General features: G+C 41.4%; 2 protein-coding genes across 3 annotated transcripts; both read right to left on the bottom strand.

Annotated features, from left to right (window-relative positions):
• Nucleotides 1-7,377: 7,377 nt before the first annotated feature.
• LOC119718740 (15-hydroxyprostaglandin dehydrogenase [NAD(+)]-like) lies at nucleotides 7,378-14,212 on the bottom strand. The gene is made up of 7 exons (XM_038188137.1): nucleotides 13,832-14,212; nucleotides 13,261-13,387; nucleotides 12,623-12,729; nucleotides 11,777-11,873; nucleotides 10,920-10,996; nucleotides 10,324-10,475; nucleotides 7,378-7,768 (listed from the first exon to the last, which is right to left on the bottom strand). The coding sequence occupies exons 1-7, from the start codon at nucleotides 14,129-14,131 to the stop codon at nucleotides 7,657-7,659; spliced, it is 972 nt and encodes a 323-aa protein (XP_038044065.1). The 5' UTR covers nucleotides 14,132-14,212; the 3' UTR covers nucleotides 7,378-7,656.
• A 2,348-nt stretch (nucleotides 14,213-16,560) lies between these two features.
• On the bottom strand, nucleotides 16,561-26,619 carry LOC119744605 (phospholipid scramblase 2-like). 2 transcript variants are annotated; one of them, XM_038220633.1, is made up of 9 exons: nucleotides 26,240-26,619; nucleotides 23,400-23,568; nucleotides 22,790-22,867; nucleotides 22,363-22,439; nucleotides 20,975-21,105; nucleotides 20,607-20,727; nucleotides 19,979-20,081; nucleotides 17,383-17,441; nucleotides 16,561-17,228 (listed from the first exon to the last, which is right to left on the bottom strand). In XM_038220633.1, exons 1-9 carry the CDS (start codon nucleotides 26,423-26,425, stop codon nucleotides 17,169-17,171), a joined length of 984 nt encoding a protein of 327 aa, XP_038076561.1. In that variant the 5' UTR covers nucleotides 26,426-26,619; the 3' UTR covers nucleotides 16,561-17,168. The 2 variants fall into 2 exon arrangements, with proteins under 2 accessions (XP_038076561.1, XP_038076562.1); XM_038220634.1 differs by having other exon boundaries at nucleotides 26,252-26,619.
• Between the last annotated feature and the right edge of the window lie 926 nt (nucleotides 26,620-27,545).

The raw sequence follows: 27,545 nt of genomic DNA, 5'->3' as shown, positions 1-27,545 counted from the left end.
TCGATATCGAGAGAAGTTCGACATTCATCACTTTGGACACCCTTTTGGGTCCAAATCAGCTCGAATTTCGCACACAAATTTCTCTCTACGATAAATAGAATTCCAGAATCTCATGACAGAGTGTTATCCCAAAACGAGGCATTCATAAAGGCTGTTTAATTCAAGTTGGTTGAGGAAAATTGAATTAAGAACAGAAGTCTGAGTGAACCATATAAACACGATTCGCACTCATCGTCCCGTGACGTGCATGCACTAATACTTTTGGTTTCTTACTCTAATAATTCCAATGGAAATAAAGCATGTCGCAGCTCCATTATCACCTATCATTGTCGACAATGTCGGTGCTTTCGCCTTTTTTCTCAAAGACCGTTAAAATTGTCAACAAGATATTTCCATAGATTAAATTGATAGGCCTACAGAGAAATACATTTGTAAAAGTTATAAGATTTTTCTGTGAGTCCATTATTTGCTTTCATAAAAACTAGAAATCAAAGTCTTAAAAAAAGAAAGATCGTCCATCTGAGACCGCCGCAAACGAGAGATACATGCATCTAGACAAGGTAATACAATCCGTCACTGCATTTTGTACAAGAGCTCAGAACAGTCGTTCATCCTTGTGTGCAGGCTCCGTACGTGCAGACACTGGTAGAATTTGACACAAACCAGGTGGGCGGAGCTTAGTGCCGAACCGGAGGGGTCCATTTTGCTTTCTCACAATTCAAAAGGTAACCAAAGATTTATTACACTTCTTTACCCACGGTATGCCCAAACAGTTTAAAACAGATTTTCATTGTTGTGCCCTGCAAATAATACAAATGACTACGTGCATGTACAAATAAATTACGATGCAATTAATACAATACAAAACATTGAAATGAAAGCATGTTTATAAGCAACTATTACAAATATTGTAAAACTTTTACAAATGCATGTAGTCCTACAGTGTGAAAGCAACATCGCTATCAGGCTAATAATAATAATTATAAACCATTCTTGTAAAGCGCATTCCATCAATAAGTCCCCAGTGCGCTGTACAGGCATAATAACATACAGGAGTACAATTAGAGTAAATCTTTCAAATTACAAATTATACACAAAAACACGGCATAATGTAAAACAAAAACCAACACGAGTTGACGAGAATGATTGGCTGGAGAAATGTTCAAAGTCAAAGGATAAGCAGATGGGTTTTGAGTAGAGTCTTAAACATCTCCAGGGATTTTGCATTTCTGGAAGCCGAGTTCGGGAGCTGTATATGAGAATGATCGCTGGCCGCACCTTACTATCAGGTGAATTAAGTGTGAACACAAACCAAATTAGACACATCTTGTAACATCAAAAAAATACATGGCCATATATTCGCTGATTACTTGAGGGCCGAAAACCCCGCCAAAAAAAAAACTTTTGGGAGAAAACACGGTGAAATTCCCATCCGGCTTCTTATTATTATGACAACCAAGTTTGTTAACTCCGTAGATCAGCACAGATTTAGATCCAATCAATAAAGACAGCGAAAACAAAATATTAACATATTTGCAGAAATATTACTGACTGAACGTTTTACGTAGTTCACATTTGAATGGGGTTAGAGAAGTCACGGTTCTCAACTGTACATGCAAATGATTCCATATGATTGTACCAGTTACAGCAAAGTTTGAGGCATAGCATTGTGGGGTTTTTTTGCAAAAGGAATCGTCAGTGCCATGTCAGTGGATTGGTTCGTTTCACGAATCTGGTGTAAACAAATTTGTCATATAAAAAGGAGTAATTTTGATTGTACATGTGAACAAGAATAACCTTATTTATTGTATTAAATAATTTCATAAAAGCTTCCGTATTGGAAATGCTATGAACCAATCATTCAAAGTAATTTTTTTTTTAACAAGTGCATTTTAAGGCCTGTTGGCTTGTACTGTTTCCATGTGCTCGTTTGACAGGTGTTCCGGTCGATTTGGTCAATATTCGTCCCCGAATCAAAGTGGATATACATTTGGAATTGTCCTGGACATAATCACGATACTGACCTTCGACCTCCGCAGCCGACGTGACGTCACACTTGACGAAGATGACCCGATCTCCCCCGAAGCGGTCCGACAGTTCCTGAGCCGTTGTCGAACCCAGCGAATCGTTCACACATGCACACACCCTGGAATATCATGGAAAACAAAGAAACGGTGAGCGTTAAATCTGCCCTAAAGCTATGAAAAACGTTTCAAAAACTTAATAGACACTTAATTTGTGATGGAAATTAAAATGAAGCACTAAAAAGTTTGGGAATTAAAATCGAATGCACAGGCAAATAGGCTTTTCGAAAATAATCTGAAGGGACTTTTGTCATGCAGCTACCACCCCCACACCACACAAAAGACTATGAAATATATATTTAACTTTGACCTTTTAATTCTTGACCTACTCGCCTATTGTAGCAGATCAAGTAAAACACACGTCAACAATTATTAACTTTTCGGAACCCAGCCTAGCCCTCCCTTAATATTTCTTCGAAACAGTTCCTGTGATATATTTCTCATCGCACGTCGGTTCGCGTTACCTTAGCTCCCTTGTCCAGCAAGCCCTCCGCGTAGCCCTTGCCGAGTCCCTCGGCAGCCCCCGTGACGATAGCGACCGTGTCTGGCGGCAGTTTAGCCCGGGCAATATCGAACGTGTCGTTGGTATGGAAGTGTAGATAGGACATGGTTAAAAATAAAACTAATTCGTACGTACGAATTACTAAACCGTACGTACGAATTAATAAATCGTACGTACGAATTACTAAACCGTACGTACGAATTACTAATTCGTACGTACGAATTACTAATTCGTACGTACGAATTACTAAACCGTACGTACGAATTAATAAATCGCACGTACGAATTACTCAGTGGCGTAGCCACAGGAGGGGGGAGGGGCGTGGGTGCAGTGGCGTAGCCAGGAATTTTTCAGTGGGGGGGGGGGGGGGCGCTGGGGGGCTGGAACATTTCATGGGGGGGTATCATTTCAATGATAATTTTTTTAGAAACTCAAAATCTCAGTGGGGGGCGACTTGGGGGGGGGCGACAAGGTTTCATGGGGGGGGGGCTGTCGCAGTGGCGTAGCCACGGGGGGGGGGGGGAGGGGCGCGTGGGGGTGACAGCCCCCCCCCCCCCATGAAACCTTGTCGCCCCCCAGTCGCCCCCCACTGAGATTTTGAGTTTCTAAAAAAGTTATCATTGATCTACATGACACCCCCCCCCCCCATGAAATGTTCCAGCCCCTCAGCGCCCCCCCCCCCCCTGAAAAATTCCTGGCTACGCCACTGCCCCCACGCCCCCCCCCCTCCCGTGGCTACGCCACTGAGTAATTCGTACGTGCGATTTATTAATTCGTACGTACGGTTTAGTACTTCGTACGTACGGTTTAGTAATTCGTACGTACGAATTAGTATTTCGTACGTACGGTTTAGTAATCCGTACGTACGAATTAGTAATTCGTACGTACGAATTAGTATTTCGTACGTACGGTTTAGTAATTCGTACGTACGAATTAGTTTTATTTTTAAGCATGTCCTATCTACACTTCCATACGTTGGTGCTCGGCGAAGACATGGTAGAAAATGATGGCAGACGTAACACGAGCAGACGGCACAGTTTAAATAAACGGCTATCAGCACTGTAGGTACCGAGTAAGTTGTGGTATAACAAAAATGGAGACTGTTAGGAATGTTTTTCAGTGCGACGGAACGGAACAATGACGATCGAATTCGGCCTTGAACTTTAACACTGTCAATCTATTATGCACGTCACGAGAACATTTCTGTTTACCATATACATATAGGCATAGACAGCAAATAGTAAAAAATATTCACTGTGCGTAGGCGGGTCAAGGATTTTTAAAAGGGGGTCCAACCAGGGAAAAATACAAGGGCGTCAATCACTGCTGAAATGGGTGTGTGTGTGTGTGGGGGGGGGGGGGGGTGGCCAATTTTCCGGGACGGACACACCGCGGGCCCAATGCTTTTTGTTTTCATTGAAGGGGGCCTTCGTGATAGAATTGATAGCGTGCCAGGATTGGTCGATATACAACGTACGGAGGACGTCAAGTCGAAAGTGGCAAATTCTGAAAGTGAGTTTATATTTCGCATGGCGTTTAAATCTCACCCTCTTGCACAAAACTAATGAAACTCACTCCATAAAATTTGCCATGCCTTATTTACATGACATACATTTTGGTTTAATTCCATTGGAAAACAACAGAGTTATTTATGATCAAAAGTAGGACTTTTTTTACACGTAGGGTATGTATTGTCAAACTTGGAATCGAGCAAAATGGACTGGTGTTACACTAATGGTCTTTATTTCAAAACCACTAAACCGAATCCAACAAAAAACTTCACACAATAAAGAAAAATGTTTGGGCTCATCATCATCATTCTATTATTGAATTTGAATTTTCTTCATAAATTACGAGAATTCTGAACATTCTTCAGAGGGACATTTTTTTAAGGACCCCCTGTACAGTGACATGAAGTTTCATCCCTCGAACTGCCTGGAACCCCTTGCTACAATGGACTCTTCCATATTTTCTGAGAAACACAACGTTCAAAATGCCATGTTTTTGGGGTGCATGAATTTCACTGCTCTGTTATAGCATCTAAGTACGTAATCGGATTAACTTTGTTTAACAACGGCGACGCTTAGGCCTTCGCAACCACACGACTGTAAAAGCAAAAGGTCACGCGGCAAGCTTTCAGAATCCTTGCGCGACCCGCCTATGGGTCCAGACCAGTAAATAAACTGCCATAAACCTTAGTGTAAGTAACGCGCAAAAAAATACAACTCTCTGAGGTGTTCACGACACGCACTAAATAAAAGCTTATTTCATAATTTTTCATTTTCTGTTTAATTTTTTCGGGTTAACCCATGATATTTGGGGAGAAAATTACATCCAAAGAAGATTACCCCTTAAAGCAGTCCTGAAGCCCATCGCCATTTTGAAAATGGACGCCTACGCTCCTATGCAAAATAGTGCCATTGCAGGGCCTAATTACATCAAAATTTCACATAAATACGAGCTCGCAGCCCTCAAAATGCTCTCCTACCGGATAAATTGAGGGCATGCACATCGTGGTTTGGCCGGCGTAGGCAATTTCGGACCGATTTACTGGTCTGCACCCCTATGGGCATTTTACATTGGGTAGCACCCTCTCACCTTCTATAATTTTTGGCAGAATGATTTCTAACTGTAACCACCCCGAGAAACACTCCGGTCGGAATTTTATCTTGGTATTGTTCAAGTAAAGGGTGCGATCGTCTCAACAGACAATATGTTTTTTCGTAAATACTAACGAGTAATTTAAGTTTATTTGAGAATTTTAGAAGACATCTTGCTCTTCTATTGCACTTGTAGTTGTGACCTAATGACCACCACACATTTCAGAAATTCTCATCTACGCACACCGATTTAGGGGTATATGCATCCGTAAGTTCCACTAGTCTGCATGTTTTTAAGATTTTCGGAAGCGAGAGGTCAATTGTTGGCACGATATTTTTTCCATAAATTGACATGCTATAGTGAACATTTGACGAAGGCCTTTTCTGGGGTTGATTTTCATGAGAAATAAATGAACCAAAAGATAACTGCACATTCTGGCATTTTTGCACTATTCTAGGGTTCCGGAAGCTCGCCACCAGGGTGAACTTTGGGCGAGGCTAATGGCTAAAGTCCGGAGCGGTCCATTTTACTGTTCCCGTCCAGTGTTGGAGCAAAGGCTTTGACCCTCAAGGCCAAGGCTTTGACCCTCAAGGCCAATGCCAAGGCTTTGATCCTCAAGCCTCGAGGCCAAGGCCAAGGCTTAACCCTCAAGGCTAAGGCCAAGGCCAATGCCCTGTTTTATAAAATGACCACTAATATAGAACTAATTATAGTCACATATGACACATCATCACGAATCGCTCATTAAGAAGAACAACTTGTCTTTAATTTCAATCAACATGCTCGCATACACTGTTTTATTACTGCATTGTATCTATTAAAGTATAAGTTCAGGTCTTCATGAATATGGTTTAACTAAAACAAAATAACGATATATTGACGCACACTTCTCCCGAGTGTAACAAAAGGGGGATCCAAGAAACTGATTTGGGAAATTTTTATTTGCTGGGCCAATATGGTCAGAAATATTAGCATTACCTAAAACAGATGTATGCAAATCTTTAGCACTTATCAGGGAGACATATACAACCAATCAGATCTATTCCATAATTGTATACAATTTCAGTGATCATCTCATTAGCCCCACAAGTGTACAGAATATTGTTGCAGCAAATCTACTACAATGGTAACAAAATACGATGCTATAAAAGTGGAAGTGTGCCCAACACACAAATCTATAGGGTGTTTCCCTCCTCCATGGTAACACGATTAAAATGGTAACAGCAAAATTTCAAACAGATTTATCTGAAAAATGCAAAAATCTATGGGCCTTGAAGAGCCTTGACTCAAAATTGCAAGGCACTGATCCCTCAAGGCCAAGGCCAAGGCCAAGGCTTTTGCCCTTAAGCCTCGAGGCCAAGGCGAATTAAGGCCCTAAAGTCCAGCCTTAAGGCAGCCTTAAGGCCAAGGCCCAGCATCAAGGCACTACATCACTGCAATCCCGTCTTTCTCTTTGCTTCACACAATTCAAACGTATGGAGAACAAATAATCCCTAAATTTATAACAAGTAAATAAAGCTGCAACCTAAAACCCTTATAGAACCCAAAGATATACAGGGTGTATTAAAAAAAAAAGGAAACCCAGATGTTAATGTGAATTATTAAAGAATCTAATAAATATTTTCAAATAAGTTCACAATCATTGGAAATGCCAATGTGTCCTCTTTCCAATGAAACCTTGATTGTGTGTCTGTGGCAACGGATGACTAAGCATTCATTGTTATTCTGTCAAGGGTCAAAACCTGTACTGGGCCAAGTTTTATCTGGCAAAGATTGCCGGCTGGTTTGTTATGCAAAGGTTGAAATGGACTAGACTTCGTGCAGAGCTTTGTGTGGGAAGAGGTGGTGGCCACGTTGAAGGCATTGGGCCATGAGGGGTTAACCATGAGAGTGGTGAAATCACTGTCAAAATTGAATAAATTGTTTTAAAGAAAAGGATGTCTTCTTTCTTTAAATTAAGCGTTCCACATGCCCAGAATTCCACTTACCCTTTTGCACAAACTTGGCCCAGTGCAGGTTTGGACCCATGACGTACAGAATAACAATCACTGTGGCCACAGACACACAATCAAGGTATCACACACAATCAAGGTATCATTGGAAAGATGACACATTGGTGTTTCACATGATCTTCAACTTATTTGAAAAGTTTTATTATATTTTTTTTTAATAATTTACATTTACATCTGGGTTTCCTTTGTTTAAACACCCTGTATCATCCATGAATTTAACATGCAGATACAATAATGACTATATAGGAATACATGTAAATCTGTTGTAGCAATATAAGTACGACAAATTTAAAGCGGTTACAATTAGGATTACACTCTTGACCAAGTACAGAATAATACTCCCATTTAGAACTAAATCTCTAGGAAAACTCCATTGACGACAGACATATATTTATAATAGTACCTCTTGAGCTCCTTTTTCAAAGCTAGGAGCCCAAGCATATGAGAGAGCAATTCTTCACTGAGCTAAGGGGTCGAATATGCCCTGCGACCTGTCAACGGCCATGACTTTTCCGCACCAGGAGTCATCGAGGACCAGCCGCAAAAAGGCGTCCCGGATCGTGGAGACGCTGTAAAATCAAAACGTTGCACGAAATGATGATTAGAATATACCAACAAATACATGGCAATTCGAAAGCAAAACTGTGTCCACTCCAACTGAGGTCTGAGAAAAACGCCGACAATCGACGTCATAAAAGAAGGTTTAAACCATAAATGTTGTGTACACTGCGGAAATTGCACTGTTTATCACTCAATATTCACACCAATGGGCCGATTCGGCTTAATGAAACAGTGCGCACCGAGTAAGATCACGACTTTTGGTCAGGAGACTTAACAACAGTTGCTATAGGCGTGTCCGCCATTAGCTCGGTCAAACTCGGCCACATGCGCTGTGAAAAGTGTACGTTGGGCTGAATGGGCTCTGTGGAGCCGCGCACTGTGTTTTCGACATAAAATGTGGCTTCATATGCCCCATCTGTGTACGATTTCTAATAAATGGACAAAATATGCTGCAATGGAACATGTAAATCAGACACCAGGTAGTCCTACCAACATCTACTGAATGAATGATTTTTTTTTTCATTTCCGAAACTTCAAATACATGTTCAGCAAACTTTGAAAATTTTAAATGGTCAAAGCCTGCTGACGTCAAAATAAACAAGGGTTTGCACGTCGTCAGAGTTGTAACGAGTCACTGATTTTTGTGACTCGAGTCGAGTCGAGTCATTTTAAAGAAGTGACTCGAGTCGAGTCGAGTCATTAGAACAACAAGGTCGAGTCGAGTCGAGTCGAGTCACAGAGTGTGGTCGAGTCGAGTCGAGTCGAGTCAAGTATTAGCTCGAGTCAATTCGAGTCACAAATATTTGAACACTAAATTACAATAAAAAGCAACAAACACAAGAGAGAATGAATACAAGGCACCAGTCTATTACGGAAATCCAAAGACATAAAGTATGCTGTATGGTACCCAACCAACAGTTTCCATAGTTAGCTCACGTCACAGATAAGAAGATGTGAAACTTCGGTCTTATAACTGGTTTGGCTTCGGGTCTAGATTTTGTTGTTCGCTGATCGCTGACAACGTTAAAACCTAATTGCATTATACAAAACTGTTTCTGATTATTTAAAGGTGGGCCCGTCCGTATCCATTTTTTTGTGTGAAATCGGGACATGAATTTAGCCAGCGTTCCACCAAGAACTTCAAAATCGCCCGAAACCAATGATGAAACCACGGATTGAGAAATGCGGCGTTTTAAGTCTGGTTCCGGGTTTAGCATTACATGCTATAGAACCACAAGGTGGGAGTCCGCGACACGGTGTATGTTTGTTGTTTCATTATGGAGGAAGGAAACAGACTGCCGCTGTATATAAACGTACATTATTCGCGAACATTAACGTGACGTGAACAAAAACTGGCAACGCGAACGGCGCAGCGTAAGTCATTGCAAATATTTTTCGCAAGTAAGTTTTGCTTTTATTTTGGGACTCGAGTCTTATTAGCCTTCCTCGAGTCGAGTCGAGTCATTCTGATGAGGGACTCGAGTCGAGTCGAGTCATTTGCTCGCAGTGACTCGAGTCGAGTCGAGTCATTTACCCGTCGGGACTCGAGTCGAGTCGCCAAAAAATGTGACTCGAGTCGGACTCGAGTCGAGTCATTGACTCGAGTCATTACAACTCTGCACGTCGTACACAGACACGTTTTTGCATAAATAGCATTGTCGTTGACAAGGGACAGGATATTTATTGTCATTAATTTATCAAAATAAAAGTAGGCCTAGGCAGTATCAGCATGGTCATGTTCAGAACAACCAGGCATAAGGTTAGTAATACGTTTCACCCGAAACTTTTGAGGGATCTGAAGCTAGTGTGAAGGACATAAGCTCTTCTTGATTATGTTTTACGTTTGTCACGGTCCCATACAAGCAATTTATTTCAAAACTTATAATGAGCCCAGAGATACGACTCTAAGAATCTCTTTGTAACTGCTAAGTATTATACACATCTAGCATGGTTTGAGGTGAAGTAGCTGACCTACACCGAGGGACCAGTAATTCCAACTTTTTCCCAGAAATAAACCATGCTGTTTTTGTTTTACTGTACACCTCATAATATTTAGCAGCATCACTGCCTTCTAAGTAGCCTCGCTGCCTGTCAATAACGGCCTTCGTAGATTTTGCGTCTTTATTCAGCACAAGATATTCAAGTTCTTCGTCAGGCAATGAAATAGTCTGGTGCCAACCCTCTTTAATGTGTGTTTACTGCAGTAGTTACAAGGACTACAACAACAGACTGGTTCCGTAAAGATTACACGCGTACGCCACAGACTACATGTCTACGAGGCGGGTTCCAGAGGGAATTTTTTTGTGCTACCAGTAAATTACCGCACGGCAGCGAGCTGAATACTCACCGCCTCACGTGTCACCGGGATGACTAAACCTGGGAGCGTATCATTTTTACTTCCCAGACGCGCGGCAGAATCGGCCAATGACGTGCTCCAATTTGATCATGAATATTTATGAGGTGCAGTAAAAGAGGATACCGTTACGATACTTGTGCACTGAGTCCATCCTCAGCCCTAAGTCTGTTAAGAGGTTCATTAGTGACACTTTTACATCACACTTACTCCATCTTGCCCATGATTTGGGAATTGTCGTCAAATTTTTTCTGGTCCCCTTCCGGGTGTCGAAGCACCAATTTCTCGAGAAGTCTAGTGTCCACAAGACTTGGGCACAACGCGCCGAAAGTTATCCCTTTTTCTTTCAAACGTGGATCAGCCTTAAGGAAGCGAAAACATTAATTTTGATGATTGAAAAAAGAAAGATTTAACACAAACTATAAATGGGACCAGATTAACAAACAGGCATATACCATCTTATATTTTCATATATGGACTTAATTTTTACATCACGTAAAAGAGAAAGGTTCAAGGAACTAAATTTACACACAACCCCTTTGATTTTATCACTCCTTGGCAGTGGAAAGCTGGGTTGGAAAAGTGAGTGTTCGACTTGTGGTCATTTTTACACACTCTAGTGATTTCCGCATGACCGAGCAAACTATTTGGTCCTGAGGAGACATGTCGATAAACAATGTGGTATTATTACTACACTACATGACAGTTCTTTGCTATTGCTCTAACTTACCACGAATGCCTACTTATTTTGTGATTTTATTGTTCAGTGCCCAATGAATTCCAATATCTATTGATAGAAAACTTACCATAAGAGATCTTGTCAAGCCCACGACAGCAAATTTGGAAGCTGTGTACACAGGTACTATTTCAAACGGGTGGAAGCCTATACGCGGTGTAAAAATTAGGGTAGAGAAGCTATGAGCAGTGAATAATTTCGATTGAAACAGAAAGTTTTATGATTTTTGTGTATAGATTTTACGCTGATGTCTGGACCTATACCAGTATACAGGGTGTATAAAATGGTAATCCCAAAACAATAGGTTTATAAGTAAAAGCTCCGAACTTGACTCTTAAAGTGGCTCCATCTTAAAGTGTAGCTCATAAGCTTTCTATATAGATACCTTACTTGCATTTCTGCAGCCACGGATGACCGAGCATCACTCATTTTAAAACAATTAGCCCTAATAAACCGGAACCAATTATTGCAAGTACAAAAAGAAAGTCACCGGTTTGATGTACCCGTCTGTCAGATATTTGGAATAATTTGAAGTCTGTGATTCAACGCATCTAAACTATAGCCTCTTCCTAAATACACACAATATTTGCTTGGATATATAAAGGAGATCTTGTCTGAAAAATAATGAAGCTGCTGCAAACTGCTCACTGACTGGATTGACCTGAAATATGTAAATCAACAAGTTAGAGAGGCCTGATATATTTCGTCTTTAGCAAATACTTCTTCAGAGGCAAATGACACATGGACAAGAAACAAACATGCAGGGAACGTGCACGGACTTCAACTTTAATCCCATTATATAGGTAGAGGGGTACATCTAATCGATTATTTTAGACTTGATGCAAGTGGTTCCGTTTTAGTAGTGTCGAATTTTTAAGTCTTGCCGTACACCTTAGAGGGCGTTCTACATGTATAATCTTTACAAACCCGCAACGGATGCGATGTTGATGATTTTGCCTCCTGTACCGCCCTCTGCCGGGCTCATGTACTTAATGGCGGTGTAGGTCCCATAAGCCACCCCGGTCTATGAAAAAGAAACAAACAACACAAAGATTAAAACTATTATTATCATGTCTAAGACGGGTGATTCTGTTCAAACTCATGTTTCTGACAGCGTGCCAAACTCTTTCAGCTGGAGGCTAGATAGGAGCTCAACAAAAGTATCATGTCTCTCCGTTTGTCCGTTATATAGTTACGCTGACATTGTCTATTGCTCCTACATATTGTGACCGATTTCAAACAAACTTTGTCAAAAGTATCAGTAGCTCAGACCCAACATGCCACATGACCAAACTGGGGTCAAATGTCATCATGGGGTCACTGGGCCAAAATCCAGATTTAAAAAAAAAAAATTTTACCTCAAAACACTACTCCTTCCAGATTACATGGCACAATCACGTGACTCATGCTTGAATACGAATTCGTTGGCCCGTAGCTTTCGAGATCTGATCGAGCTGGTTTTTTTTTTTTTTTTTAAACAACTCACTGTAACAACATTCCATATTTTGTAAATTTCTGGCAGCAAAATACAAGATAACTTTGGAAAAGACTCTTACGCTACACACACAGATTTTGGTTAACTTGACTTAGATCAACCCTTGGCCTTCATTCACGAACTTTCCAACTGAGACCCTATTTTTGAGCGAATGGGGGTCTGATGTTCAATTGGCGATAATCCATTTGCGAGTGAAATTTGAAAAACATCTAGTACACTGACTTGATCCTATGCTGTGCACGTAATTGTGTCACGGTTCAATGAATGTATCTACTCACAACATTTACGTTGATGGTCTGTTCGATCTCTTTCTCGTTACAAAGTCCCGCGTTGTTTACCACGAGATTAATGGCCCCAAATCTCTCTTTTGCCTTTGCAAACACGGCTGCAATAAAGAAAAACAAAAAAACATCGATATGAATTTGGTTTGTGCGAAATGGGACTGGGATGCGATATTCTAGGAAAAATATTTGTTTTTACCAGCGGCGTGATTTTTCCAGTTCTTCGAAAAGAGCAATCGTCTTGGATGATTGAACTGTCCGTCCGTGTAACCATTGCTAATTGCTTGCGATTTGTTTTTTTATTCTATTTTAAATATCAATTGTGTTATCCCCCCCCCTATTTATTATAGGTACTTATTGCTCAATCCTATATGCATTAAAAAAGTATTTACGACATTAAATCATTTTACGTTTACGAATGAAATAAAAGCAAGCTGCTATCGTAAAATTGCAATAAATAATTTTATAAAAGCACCCGTCCGGAAAATTCACTTTTAAGGCCATATACTCTGTCAGTTTGGAATGTTTGTGTGTGTGCTCGGTTGACAGTTGATTTCGGCCGATTTGGTTAAATTGCACGAATCAATGTGGAATTTTAAATTTTGAATTGTTCTCGACATCATCCCGAGACTGACCTTCGACCTGCGCAGCCGACGCGACATCACACTTGACGAAGATGACCCGATCTCTCCCGAAGCGGTCCGACAGTTCCTGAGCCGTTTTCAAACCCAGCGGTTCATTCACGTCCGCAATGCACACACCCTGGCACATGATTGAAAACCAAAGAAACGGTGCGCGTTAAATTTGCCCTTAAGCTATGAAAAACCTTTCAAAAATTTTGACTCTTGTGATGGAAAAGTCTTAAAAATCAAATGAACCGCTAAAATTTTGGGAATCAAAATGGAACGCACAGGCCAATAATATTAAGCTTTTCGAAAACTATCTGACGGGTTATACAGCTCTATGGACGGGACATTTGTCATGCAGCTACCATGCACTCCCCAACCACCCCCACCCCCACCCCCCAAAAAGACTACCAAAAATATCTTACTGTTACCTTTTAATGCTCGACCTTTTGTTGCACGTCAAATGTAACACACGTCAAAATTGATAAGCTTTCAGAACCCAGCCTAGCCCTCCCTTAATATTTCTTCGAAACGGTTCCTGTGATCTATTTCTCATCAGACGTTGCATGGTTCGCTTTACCTTAGCTCCCTTGTCCAGCAAGCCCTCCGCGAAGCCCTTGCCGAGTCCCTCGGCAGCTCCCGTGACGATAGCGACCGTGTCTGGCGGCAGTTTGGCCCGGGCAATATCGAACGAGTAGGTGCTTGGCGAAGCCATGGTAAGGGTAACAATATGCTGGTTATCGTGACATGAGCAGACTGGTCCGATTCTACGACTATCAACACTGTTTAAAGACTGCGTGACTCCGAGTAAGTTGCGGTACAAGTACAGGGCCCTTTGAATGATTGTTATGAGCACAATGTTCATACGTCGGCCTACCATACAATAATGGTTTTGAATCACTGATTGAAGTGGTGAATGTAATTCAATGCGCGTATTTGGAACGGAACAAAAAGCGGCCACGCACCAGGAACAGAGTAGTAGGAACAGGCATTCAACTGATGTTTGGACCCAGAAAATTGCGCCGTTACTACGTTACTGCGCCCTCTTTCGCCAAAAATATGAATCCGGGTCTGTAATTTAACTTCAAGATCGAATCGGATACGTGATGCGGTGGATAAAAAAGCGTAGGCATTTGGTACAACAAGCTGCATTTAACTTTTTTTCAAATTTGGCAGACACAACGGGAGGGGTCTTTGGCTCGGGTAAACTCTGTTCATAGGCGTAGCCAGCGGGGGGGGGGGGGGGGGTATTTAACCCCCCCCCCCACAATATTTTGTAAATTAGACTGCCTTTTTCCATTCAAATGCCCTTTTTCAACGGGCTTACCCCCCCCCCATCATTTTTAAAAAGTGCCTTATTTTTATGAAGTGCCCTTTTTTCTGAACAATTGCTCTTTTTTCTAAAAAGAAGTGGTGCCGTTTTTTGTGGCACCAGCTGTTTTTGGTTCCTTTTACTGAATTTCGCACATGTATGGCCCTGAAAAGCACCATATATTGACAGTTTGAGTGCATAATCGTTGGTTTTGAACAGCGCCCCCCTCGACAGATGGTTCCAGCCCCCCCCCCCCCCCTTCCCGCTTTTTGATTTTACGGAGCCCAACTGTCCGGAGAAAAAAACCCTGTCTACATTTCACCACGGATGTGCAAGGCTTAGTGCCCTTTTCACATTTTTTTTAACCCCTCCCCAATAAAAAATCACCGTGCTACGCCACTGTTTACATTGTATTACGTGTGACACACACACAACGCGACCGTACATTGAATAGACACGGCTGGAAATACGTATGCGTATGCCAAAATGTCCGCCGCGCCGATGGAAACAACCGAGTTTTTTTCTTAATTTTTTCTCGGGAAAGGTATTACATTAGGTTAGTTTCCTTTCAACCAGACCTTTGAAATAGGATAATTAAACCATCCAAAGCATACAATTATCGGTGATTTCAGGTCGTAGTACATCTTTAACAGCAGTCGTCTACACCTCTCTTTTATTTTTTATTTTATTTTTTTTGAATGACACTTGGAAAGGGAGGTTTATTTTTTAATTGTTATTTTCTAGAAATACAAAATTAATGCACATATTTTGTACGAGACATCGACTTTAATAATTATTTACAATTTCCGACTTGTTTACTTTATTTCTTACTGTGCTGGCCGGACCCCGTATAACATAATTTACTATTTCTACTTAGACCCCTTAAAGGTAACAGCTTGTGGACCCAGTTTACGTATGTAGACCTATATTACAACATCTATGCATTGGTTTTGATAACATCATTAAGTTATTTTTAGGTGTTGGGCCTTGATTACAAAAATATCACAGGTGACGTCATAAAATGTGACAGCGCCCACTAGCGGCATGTTGACTAAGTTAAACATGGATTAAAACATGCATTTTGAGTTGATGTATTTGGAAAAGTTTGCGGTAGTCCATGGCCAAAAACCGTGTGGTTGTTCCTACAACCTCTAGTTTGTTTGTTTTGGTATTGTACACAACTAGATTATATTCTTGTTTACCACGACAATTCTATTAAGCCAAATATAATTTCAAGGATTCATTAGACTTTGCTCAACGAAACCCTCATTTTAACCTGGATTTTCTTTCCCAGCATAGAGACAATAATCCATAGAAGTTCCACTGAACGCCAGAATATTTCAGCGATACACTAAGTCAAAATGGACCAGAATTGGACTTTAAGAAAATCAATCAGCAAATTATATGTGGCATTCAATATCGGTAGCAAAATCAATGCATTAAACAAAATTATGTATAACTCAAAACTTGCAAAATTACCAATAAATCCTATTCCTCCTAGAAAAAAAATCCGTACAGCAAAACATTAATGTTCAGTTTGAGTAATGACCAAATATTTACATTCATATTGAACTATCCAAGCTTGATAAATGATTATACAGCTTTGTTCCTGAACTCCAATTGTGAGATTACACTAAATATAACTTATTTATTCCGCCCCCGTAAGATCTCGGCCATCGAGTGACGAAAAATTATAAAACTCGGTACATGCATAGAGCAACTCTTCATAAACATACCCAAGAAATTTCATCACTATAGGTCAAAGGGTTTTGGAATTATGGCCAATTAATTATTCATATGTACGAATGGTAATTCTGGTCTGTGTACACGACGTATACGGGAAAATTCAGTCCTCACGGCGCGTAGCACCGGAAGATTTTTCGCTGCGCGACAACCCCTGGTCCAATTTTTATATTTTTGGTGTCAAAAGATGCGCAAGGCTTGAGGCTAAAAAGTCATAACAGCTTGGGCCGCGAAAAAATTTTTTTAAAGGCTATCGCGGAAAAAGTCGGGGGGGGGGGGCGGATTCCGCCCCGGCCCTTTTAGGGTTAAACAAGAAAACCCGTTCGAAAATCAGTCAGGTTAAATCAATTGCAGTCTACAGACACAACATCCGTAAACTTCAACATAACACGATGGAGTAGGGTAGCAGCCTATACGCATTATTTACAGTGTGGAATATAATATATTTGTGGGCTAATATCTCAATTCACAATGATTTTCTTGATTCAGAAACACTAATATTTGCGCTCTTAAATTCATGCACGCGAACGAAAGCGTTTTTCTATATACACCTGCGAGATCAACTTTATCTAACCTCTCATCGTTTTGATCAATACACCCTTTTAAGATTCAGCTAAAAAAATATTTAAAAAAAAAAAAAAAAAAAAAAGATGTGTTGATCCTCTCTTCAGATCAGCTGATCAATAAGCCAATTGCGCATGTGCACAATGATATAGGGTCACGGGTCATTCGGGATAATCGAAGGCGCGCGGAAACGTCTGCGTAACATCGCGTATCATCACTTCAGCGATTTTATCCCGAATAACCTTTGACCTGGACTACTTCATCGAGATTTCTCTCATATCCGGCTCTATGGCGCCCTCTAGTGGTGGTGATGGTGGTGATCGTCCTGTTGCTGTTGCTCCTCGAAAAACATGAAATCCTGTGGATAGAAAAAGTAAAATGTTAAAAGTCGATAGAAAATGTGACATGGTAAAGCGATAACTATTTACCATTATCGATACTGTTAATCGATTACTTAATCACTTCAATGTTTAAATGGATCGATATTATTATGACAGCATAACGTTACTTACGATTAGGAAGACAGCTCCCAGCATGGTTGCTTTCATTTTGACGTCAAAATCCATGGGAACTGAAAATAAAGATTTAGTAAACGACCTTGATTATTAGAAGTCTTCACATCCTCCGAAAAAGTATAGGGGTGCAGACCAGTAAATCGGTCCGAAATTGCCTGCGCCGGCCAAATTACGATTTGCATGCCCTCAAAATCTTCGGTATTTGGGCATGCTTTGGGCCATGAACTTGAGGGTTTGTAAAAAATATGGGTGGAAGCCGTGCACAGGACTGGGAGCTTGCCGTTCTGTGTAATTTTGATGTAATTTGGACCCTAAAAGCGCTCTATTTTGCAATGGAGTGTAGGCATCGTTTTTCAAAATGGCGATGGGCTTCAGGACTATTTTCAGGGGTGATCATCTTCAGATGGAAATTTCTCCTAAAAGTCATCAGTTGACCCCCCAAAAATTGAAAAGAAAATGAAAGATGATGAAATAAGCTTTAATTTGATGTGCGTCTCGAACACCTTGGAGAGTTATGAGTATTTTTCCCGAATTTTTGAAGTGGGAGCATTTACCATTGGGGTCTATGGAAGTTTATTTACTGGTCTGCTACCTGTATATAGGGTGCAGACCAGTAAATCGGTCCAAAATTGCCTGCGCCGGCCAAATCACGATTTGCATGCCCTCAAAATCTTCGGTATTTGGGCATGCTTTGGGCCATGAACTTGAGGGTTTGTAAAAAATATGGGTGGAAGCCGTGCACAGGACTGGGAGCTTGCCGTTCTGTGTAATTTTGATGTAATTTGGACCCTAAAAGCGCTCTATTTTGCAATGGAGTGTAGGCATCGTTTTTCAAAATGGCGATGGGCTTCAGGACTATTTTCAGGGGTGATCATCTTCAGATGGAAATTTCTCCTAAAAGTCATCAGTTGACCCCCCAAAAATTGAAAAGAAAATGAAAGATGATGAAATAAGCTTTAACCCTTTCCTTACCATGGGCGACTTTTGTCGACAAGAAGTAGCCCCCTGCTGGTTCCCATGGGCGACTTTAGGCGACCAGGAAACCATAAACAAAACACCCTCAACACAGATATATTCACTACTTTTCAGAAAGGCGGCATGTTGATATGTTTGGCCGCCCATACATCAACTATATACCCGCTGAAAGAGTGTTTTCGGATCTTTCTATTGGTGTGGTTTTTTCATAGTGTTACCATACAAAAAATATGAGAAAAGTGCTTCAGAAGTATCCACGCACAATTTGAGGTATGGAGTGCCATTTGGTCATGTGGTGAAATGGCTTGCAGTTTGATAATTGGGACCAGATGAACAAAAAGGCATAACTTTCTTATATTTGCACGTATGGACTTCATTTTGACATCACATAAAAGAATAAGGTTCAAGGAACAAACTTTACACACAACATTTATGATTTTAATCACTCCTTGGCAATGAAAATCTGGGTTGAAAAAAAGTTAGTTTTTGACTTGTGCTCATTTTGTTCACGCTCTAGTGATTTCCGCATGACTGAGCAAACAATTTGGTCCTGGGGAGAGCCTAGTCAATAAACAATGTGGGCATGAAAGGGTTAATTTGTTGTGCGTCTCAAACACCTTGGAGAGTTATGAGTATTTTTCCCGAATTTTTGAAGTGGGAGCATTTACCATTGGGGTCTATGGAAGTTTATTTACTGGTCTGCTACCATAGCTGCATTGGCATTTTGAGACGATAGGTAGACACAACGGAGGCGCTATTTGGTTCAGGTAAACTTTGTAAGCTCTGGCAGGAGCTTCTTCATGTCACTTGGTCGGTCGGTCTGTCTGTCTGTGTGTCTGTCCCCGGAAAATTGACCAAATATAATTGACTATAATTGAGCAAATGCCATGCCGTGGTCACAAAATTGCACTCTTGACGACGGTTTTCGGAACCCCGATTTTATTCGATCGGTGCGCATGCGCGTCTATTTTGCATATGTCCGTTTCCGAAAATTGACCAAAACATGCCCCATCAGTTTTTCCAAAATATAACTGCCAAATTTTAATTTTGAAAAAAAATTGCAAACAAAAGCAAATAAATACTTTACAAAAATTGTTTATAGCGATTCGGAAAGATGACGTTTATGAAAAGTTTGTAAATGGAGGCAAAATATGTGCATAAATGTTATAGTCACGTGGTATTCATCACAAATCGCTATAAATCTAGGTATACATCTGAAGCATGGTGTTCCATTTGTCACATCGGCGTCGCATTTTCGGCGTCGCATGTTTAATATATTTTGATATATCCTGGCATGTCAATTTTATGCGACCCCGTGCGCCAGCCAATCGTAGTGGTCTTTAGAAACTCTGACGTCATTTCGAACAGAAATGTGTACTAAGCTGAGGATGGCCAATTTGGATGCCATGTTTTGTAATGCAACAACGGGTTACTCGTATACGGAAGACCTGATAGAAGTCGCCCGCTGAATGGTCAGAATCTCGAGGTCAAGATGCAGTCTTGTCTAATTAGACGCTGAATCTGCACGCATATCATAGACTCTTGCTGTGTAGGAGGATATTCCATAGACAAGGCAGGTCAGTACAATGATCTAAACCGAATCCATCGATGAACTTACACGAGATGCCGAAATTGTCTGCCTTTGTGAAGTATTCCTTGACCAGTCCAGACCACTGCTTGCTAATCTTTCCAACTTCCTGAGTTTCATCACTGTTCATTATCTGTTCAACAGGGGAAAAAACAACCGATATTTAAAATTCATATTTAAAAGAAATATTTCATTCAAATTGTCTCTTGAGGAGTAGTAGCGCCCTCGGCCGGATGGCTGCCGGGTATGCGGATATTAGCTTCATTTGTACACTGCCTTATTCAAGAATTAGTGATGTACACCAGCGAAGAGCTAGCACTGAGTCTTTGCGGTGAGTGACATCATATCAACAACACTCACACGGGATATAAACAGCATGGAAGTGGTTGGTGGAACATGCACATTGTTTCGTTTTTATTTTAACAAAAGAAAAGGTGTCTCTTCAAACTTTACAATTTCATGCAGAAACCAGAGGCGTGTAAGCTTTAATTGTGCAACATGACCCAGCTATCAAAGGTTCCGAAAATAAGTCAAGTGAAATTACCAAACCCTCGAGCTAAAACAAATACAAGTCTGCGCTGGTATGCAGTACTCAGGAAGACGATCGACAATTAGATGCCTGACTTTAAAGTTCAGTAGTTGTTAAAAGTTAACCCACCACGAACTCCTGGTCTCCCGTACAGAGGGCGCCCTGACATATGCATATGGGACCCTTGATGGAAAGGACATGCTCCTCTTTCTCGTTCAGGACGTTGAACTCTGGCGCCATGAAGCTCGCTCTAGAATTGTCCATGAAAGACAGAAAATAATCAAAGTTCAAAATTAACATCCGTTCGGAAAATTATAAATTAAAAAAAAGGAAAACGAAAATGCGCACGCGCGTCGCAACTCCCTGGATCACCACGCACTTTAAAAGCTCCAGATCAACTAAAGAACACATACACAACGAAAACACATTAGCAGACAAAATAAAAATGGCAGCCCTGATTTTCACCAGCTTACATATGTCGACCAATTGGAACTCACGATTGTTTGACGTAGCCGACCACATGACCCACAGGAGCTTCTATGGAGACTTCCATGGAGCAGGGTTCCGCGCTTGCGAACCAGCAGCAACCTCCAAAGTACTTGAACTCACGATTCACACGTATCACCTCCTGTGAAATATAATACTTTGTGTGGTTAATGATTGTGAATTTGTGATAAATATTGGTTTTATTTCCATTTTAACAGTGAATGATGACACTTATTTGTTCTTGTGAGAGTCAAGGTGGTTGCAGGAGCGAAGTAGACTTGTTTCAAGTGTGGCCTTGTAATTTCTAAAGGAAAGCAACTAATGACCCACATGTATAGAAGAAAGGGTACTGCAACATTTATATGAACAATTTCTTCATAATTATTTTGTTTACTTGGAAGAAAATTTACATATAGCAACTGTAACATTCTATGCACTCTCTACTGTTTAATAATAACATGCGTTCAAAAACTCAGGGATGTAGTAGAGTCCATCACAAGACCTCCAGTCCCAATTCAGCTCACAAGCTATTAAAATGAGCTTTGACAAAGACATTCCTTTGTTATTGTTCATCCAATGTTACTTGTGACTGGACTGGACTTGTGATTATTTGTGACTGGACTTGTGATGGCCTCGATTGCATGCCTACAAAAACTCTTCAGAACTGTTGAATATATTTTTCACCGACAGCTATATACCTTCCCGTGGTGATCCTGTTAAGAAAATACTTCTCGAACTAAAGCTGTCAACCCAGACACCAGCGGGTGCGAACGAGCCGTATAATTATGTGAACTCTGAATACCTCCTGATAGGAACCGTCGGGTCTTTCTTGTATCGGCACTTCCAGAAGTTGCCACTTTAATTTGACCTATTTTATAATGAGGTGCATTTTGCCCTTCACCTACGTAGTTGCACGGATAAGCACCTTATACTCAAGCGCTGTCTGAGAACTAGTGAGAAAGGCTGAAGAACTATCTCGGGAAGAAGTAACAACTCCCCGATGCTAGATTCCGTCAGAATGAGCCCGTTGTTCCCATCCATATTGATGATGTTCCAGAGATGTTGCTACAAACTACGGAGTGTCATATGGCCGGCCTAGCGGTTAAGAACACCGGACTCATGCTCTGGTGTTACAGATGCAACAGTGGCGTGGGTTCGAGCCCGCCGGGTGGACACTTGTGCCCTTGAGCAAGGCACTTAACCATTATTGCTTCGTCCTTCGGATGGGACGTAGAGCCGTAGGTCCCGTGTGTTGTGTAATCCAATGCAAGTAAAAGAACCCAGTGACACTTGTCGCTAAGAGAAGGGGTTTGCCCCGGTGTTTCTGGTCTCCTGTATAAACTCCAACGCGGAGTATTTAGGAGATGAACCAACCAAGAACCAAGAACCAAGAACTTACCGTGTTTTGGTTGTCCGTAACGTGCATGGTGAAACCACGCTTTGGTCCGCAGCACTGCCGCTGGAACGCATCCGATTCTGGACGGGGTATTCGAAAGAAGAACAAATCCTCACAGTCAGACAGAATGTTATTTAGTCACGAGAAAGAACTTTTAATTTTTTTTAATCCGTTCCTTTGGTTTCAGTGGAATTCAAGTCAGTGTTTGTACTTTCAAATCTTACGTTTCATATGTACCGATTTAGTTTCCCAGAATTGATGGAATATGAAGCTGTAGCTTGTCCTTTGTTGTAAGTGGCTCCAAAAACCACCCAAGTATCTTAGCACTGCCATTAGGGCTTCCCTTATTACACAGGGGCATTTTAAAATAAATCTTGTTGCAAAAGTCATTTCAGTTTGTTGTTAGTGTAAAAGCAGAAGCTAGGTTTACCTTCGTGGGCAAAGTACACCTGCTGTCCCAAGCTGTTCTTCACTTGGTACCGGTTTGCAGTTTCCCAGTTGGTGAGAACTGTGTGTGTGTTTAACGAAATGAAAGTGTTTTCGAATTAATAATTGACTTATTCGTTGAAAGCACTGAAACAAAGCGTTGTTTGGGCATCACTAGCAGAACTATCCAGCTACAATAACAAACATAGCAGAGTAGCAAGCACTACGGCAGTATAAGTACGAGCAGCAAAATAATATACTAAAGCAGCAAAACACAAACCAAACCTGAAGCTAATATGGCTGTAGAGCAGGTACATTCCTTACAGTAGTAGAAACATATGAACCGTAAAAGTTTGGGGGAAATGTTACTTATTTGTAACATTATACTAAGAAATTACCTCAAAATTATGTTGGTTAATTCTAATACAAAATGGCCAACTTTTGGGGATGAGTTGCCCAAGAGAGTAAGAGTTATGTTCAGCAACATTGGGCAAAAGACCGAGTTTCCCGAACTATAATGAGGGTGTAACAGCAGTTACATCAACTGCACTACAGCAAGCACCCCCATAAATGACAGAGGGATAGAGTTAACCAGAATGTCCCAGTTGTTCTACCTTCAAACAGCTCCACTTGTTGATGGACCAGTAGTTGGTCGATCTGCGAGAGATACTCCAGACCGGGAGGACAGTTGCTGACGGGTTGAGGGGCGGGCATCCACTGGGCAGGTGCCGGCTGGCCCGGCTGGCCGGGCTGCTGGCCGTACGCTGGCTGCATTTGCACCATCTGAGAAGAAAAATAAGTTGGAACAGATTTCTCTTGATACGTGAGGATAAGTTACACTTGTTGTACTCGAGTTAAGAGATAGCCTACAAGGACATAAAGGTGTAATTTGCACTATAGATTCTGCCAGGAAAACAAGCGAGACAAGATTTGGACAGAAAATGAACTGGCGTGTGATGAAATTGATCATCGGGCTATCTGTACATGACCCCGCAAGACACATTTGTTTTCATCTCGATTTCAGTTGACCCCAGTAGACATGGTCGTCGCCATGATTTGTTTCTAGATGAGGGCAAAGCTAACACCAGAAAGCAGTGAAGGGAAACAACACCGGCCGTGGAGATATCGAAAGGGAAGGGAGTGCTGGACATCACTCGACGCTTTGTACATTGTTCAAGACTACGATACACTGGTAATTCAATATCAGGCCTAGCTGATGCAACGCTATGAGGTACTGTTTTTGTTTTCAGTATTTGGACCCCATAAGACACGCAACCAGATTGAATTTTATGGAAGATTGGAACGACTCCATACAAGCTCAAAATGATAGGCGAGTGTTGGAGAGGTGGATGACCACGAAAAAACCTTTTTCTTCTTCTCAACCCCCAACACCTCCCCCCCCCCCCAAAAAAAGAGGGTTAACAATCAACTTTCTATTGTAAGGGTTACAGCTTACAGGTATGTCATCTTTTTGTTATGTATCATTGCTCTGTAGTCATTTCATGGAAAGTAAAGTTGTGCTTTTATATGGTCGGAAAGTTTCCTGAGTTGCAAATGCAATGTTGCCAAATGAACAAACCGAGGGCAGCCTCCAGAGCTCTTGCACCGCTGGCCATACATGCCAACCGTATATCGGTAACTGTTATCAAAGAAATTGCCTACGTGACGCCGTCGTGACAATGAACGTGAAACCCAACAACCGACGTCACCATCCCAGTCATCAGTAAATAGCGGCAGATGGCCCGACCCAGCAGATAAACACGCGAAGGTCATTTAGTTCAGCACTCACGCGTACTGTCGTCCGGAGATCACCAACATTGTAATCTGTGTTTACTAACAATATTTCAAAAGTCTGAGTCGCAGACAATCCACATAATGCCTAACATAAAGCTGTTGAAAAAAGTCCGACTTGATTACACGCGTATTTTCATGTACTTAAAGGGATATTACGACCTGGAGGCGTCCAATTGGGATACAAAATGTGTTTTAAACGACCCGGTGATATCAAAGGGAAAGAGCATTTAAAAGTAGAATATAAACATCCACACAACCGTCCTTTAAAAGCTGGACGTTTTGTGTTATTCTTGCGAGAACCAAGCGGAGGTCACAATTTTGTCTCCGAAAAATCGAGCTGTTGAGTGCTTGTGAATCCAGCCGCACAGTGGTTCGCATTCTGCGGACGTGTAAGACATAACAATTGCGTGCTGGGTGCTATGTGTGTTTTATAATGGCACACACAACGTGTACGGTACATTGAATGGACACGACTTGAAACGTGGGCCATCATGCTTCAAAATGTCCGTCGCGTCCGATGTCAACAACCAGGATTTTTAGGTGTGTTTTCCCCCGTCTTTTCTCGGGAACGGTAAGACATTAGGTTTGTTTCCTTTCAGTGCCTTTTCGGAAATTTCAGGCCGAACTGCCCCTTTAAGCTGCTATCAACACAATTAAGACTGTTGCTGCATAACGTTTACCAAAGAGACGGTTCACTGTGTTACAACAACAGTGAGAGTAACGTTTGTGAAAACGAAACCACGAAAGCTGAAGTGAAACTATACGTGTTCGTTTGTTGTTAGGATCAAAATGTATTACATTCTTTCGAGCGATAAAATGATTGAATGTTATGTTAGCAAGAAATAGTTGTGTTTGCACTTTCAATTTGTAAATCGTTCCAATCAATATAATTTCATGCATTGGAAAGGCGTTTAAATATCCCAAAACGGCATTTTGCATACTAGTTATACGCGGTATGAGCTTGGATGGTAAACTGGCAAGCTATATACCCAGGCGCTGATCCGGCAAGGGGGGGGGGGGGTCCCCCTGCTCTGACTCACACAGAAATGAATGACAACGGTAATAATAACTACCCATAATGTCCACCTGTCCGCAGAGGCGTAGTCAGTTGGGGTATTGCACACTATCATGAGATTTTAACAGCGCCCATTGGACGGATGGTATCACCCTCTTTTTTGCACAATGAAGACTGGTAATATTGACAAAGGAAATCATGCTGACAATAGTTATGTTCATACAGCAGCATTCTTCATGAGTCATGATTTGAAACATGTACATGTAAACTGATACAGCTAATGTTCATAATTTATCATTTAAAAAAACCCTAGGCCTATTTTTGTGAAACGCCTGCACAAAATGGATGTGTATGCGGCGTGTACGGCAGGCCTTCGCCAGACAAAAGCTGACAAACAAATAATGTTGCTGCGAAAATAATAAACAGCTGTCATGGTTGATTGTTTACAGCCACAAGCGAGGGTAGGAGTTTTGTTTTGTCGAATAATTTGTTCGAGAATTATTATTGCACGACGGCATGTAATTTAAAATCAGGGGCTAAAATGAAAACGAAGTGCCATTGATGAGAACATAATTTCGGTTTTGGGAAATGGTTATACAAATGCTGTATTTAATGTGGGGTGAAGGGATGAGACAATGTAAATACCTCAGGATTTACCGGCATTTGTTGCTGGACTTGTCCGGCAGGGTAGCCGGCGGCTGGTGGGTAGCCACCCCCGGCAGTAGGCGGTGGGTAGCCCGCCCCAGCGCCCGCAGGTGGGTAGCCCTGCTGCGGCTGGCCGTACGCCCCTGGCCACGGCTGGCCCGGCGGTTGAGCTTGACCCTGCTGCATGTTTCCACAACTTCCAAATCCACTCAGCGAACAGGTGTAATCAAAGATGAGGAAAACGCAAAAATACGCTGTCGAAGGGAGACAAAAACACCTCTGTTCGTTTTGCACCGTTACTGAGCCGATATGTTGTACCGTATACCTGAGTCACATTCGCCAGTGAAAAACATCTCCTGCATACCCGCGTACATTATCGTCTGGGTGTCGACACAAACAACGGTCATGTCCAATGGCAAGCTCTGTCAGTGAGTGCGTCATTTTACCGCGGTTAATCATTTGCGGAGAGCTATTTTTTTAATCGAATTAATTTTAAACTTGATAGGCACAGTCAATGCTTGTTGTGGAGGTGCCGTTCCAAAGTTCGACCGGGTCAATTTTATCTGGGTCTCTCTATACTGTCAAAACTTTCAATCATGGCAGAGATAACAGAACATGTTTGGACAAGGAACCTAAAAATACTATGCCTATAAACATTATGTCAACTCGTTTGTTATTTTGTACCAACATCCCCTGAATTTGAAAGCAACCATTCTCAGCTTATGTTGTTTATAACACAGTTTTTATGCAAACTAATTTTAAAGAGTCACAAAGAGCGTGCATGCGGAGTTCCGTTTTGGAACGGAAAGCTCCCAGGCGCATATTCTCGGGCGCATGGAATTTGCAGCTGGTTTTTCTTTTTGTTTTGATTCTTTGCCTCAAAAAAGTTAGTGGGACAGATAGGGGAAATATTTGGGGGAATAAGCCTCTGTACTGATGACGTCACACTTTTTTGTGTACATGTGCACTTTCCTATGGTTCCAGTGGGGGCCACGGTGACGTCATCAGTACAGAGGCTTATTGTGTCTTTGATGAGGTAAACATGCCCTTTGACACACAGAAAGAGTAGGTCATGAAGAAAAGATTTGAATATAGCCTACTGCAGGGCTATTGCAGATTTGTCCTTTGAAAAAAATATATAGGTAAAATACCAATCAATGGCAGCCATTTTGAAAATTTTGAAAACTGCTTGTTACTCTATCCATATTTTTTTTCAAAGGACAAATCTGCGGTGACCCTATGGCCAAACACCTTTCTCATACTCTGTGTGCCAAATTCCATGCTTGTATGGCACAATCCCAAACTG

Source organism: Patiria miniata, unplaced genomic scaffold (genome assembly GCF_015706575.1).
Source record: "Patiria miniata isolate m_02_andy unplaced genomic scaffold, ASM1570657v1 HiC_scaffold_7, whole genome shotgun sequence".
Lineage (NCBI taxonomy): Eukaryota > Metazoa > Echinodermata > Asteroidea > Valvatida > Asterinidae > Patiria > Patiria miniata.
This window is presented reverse-complemented; position numbering and strand designations above follow the sequence as displayed.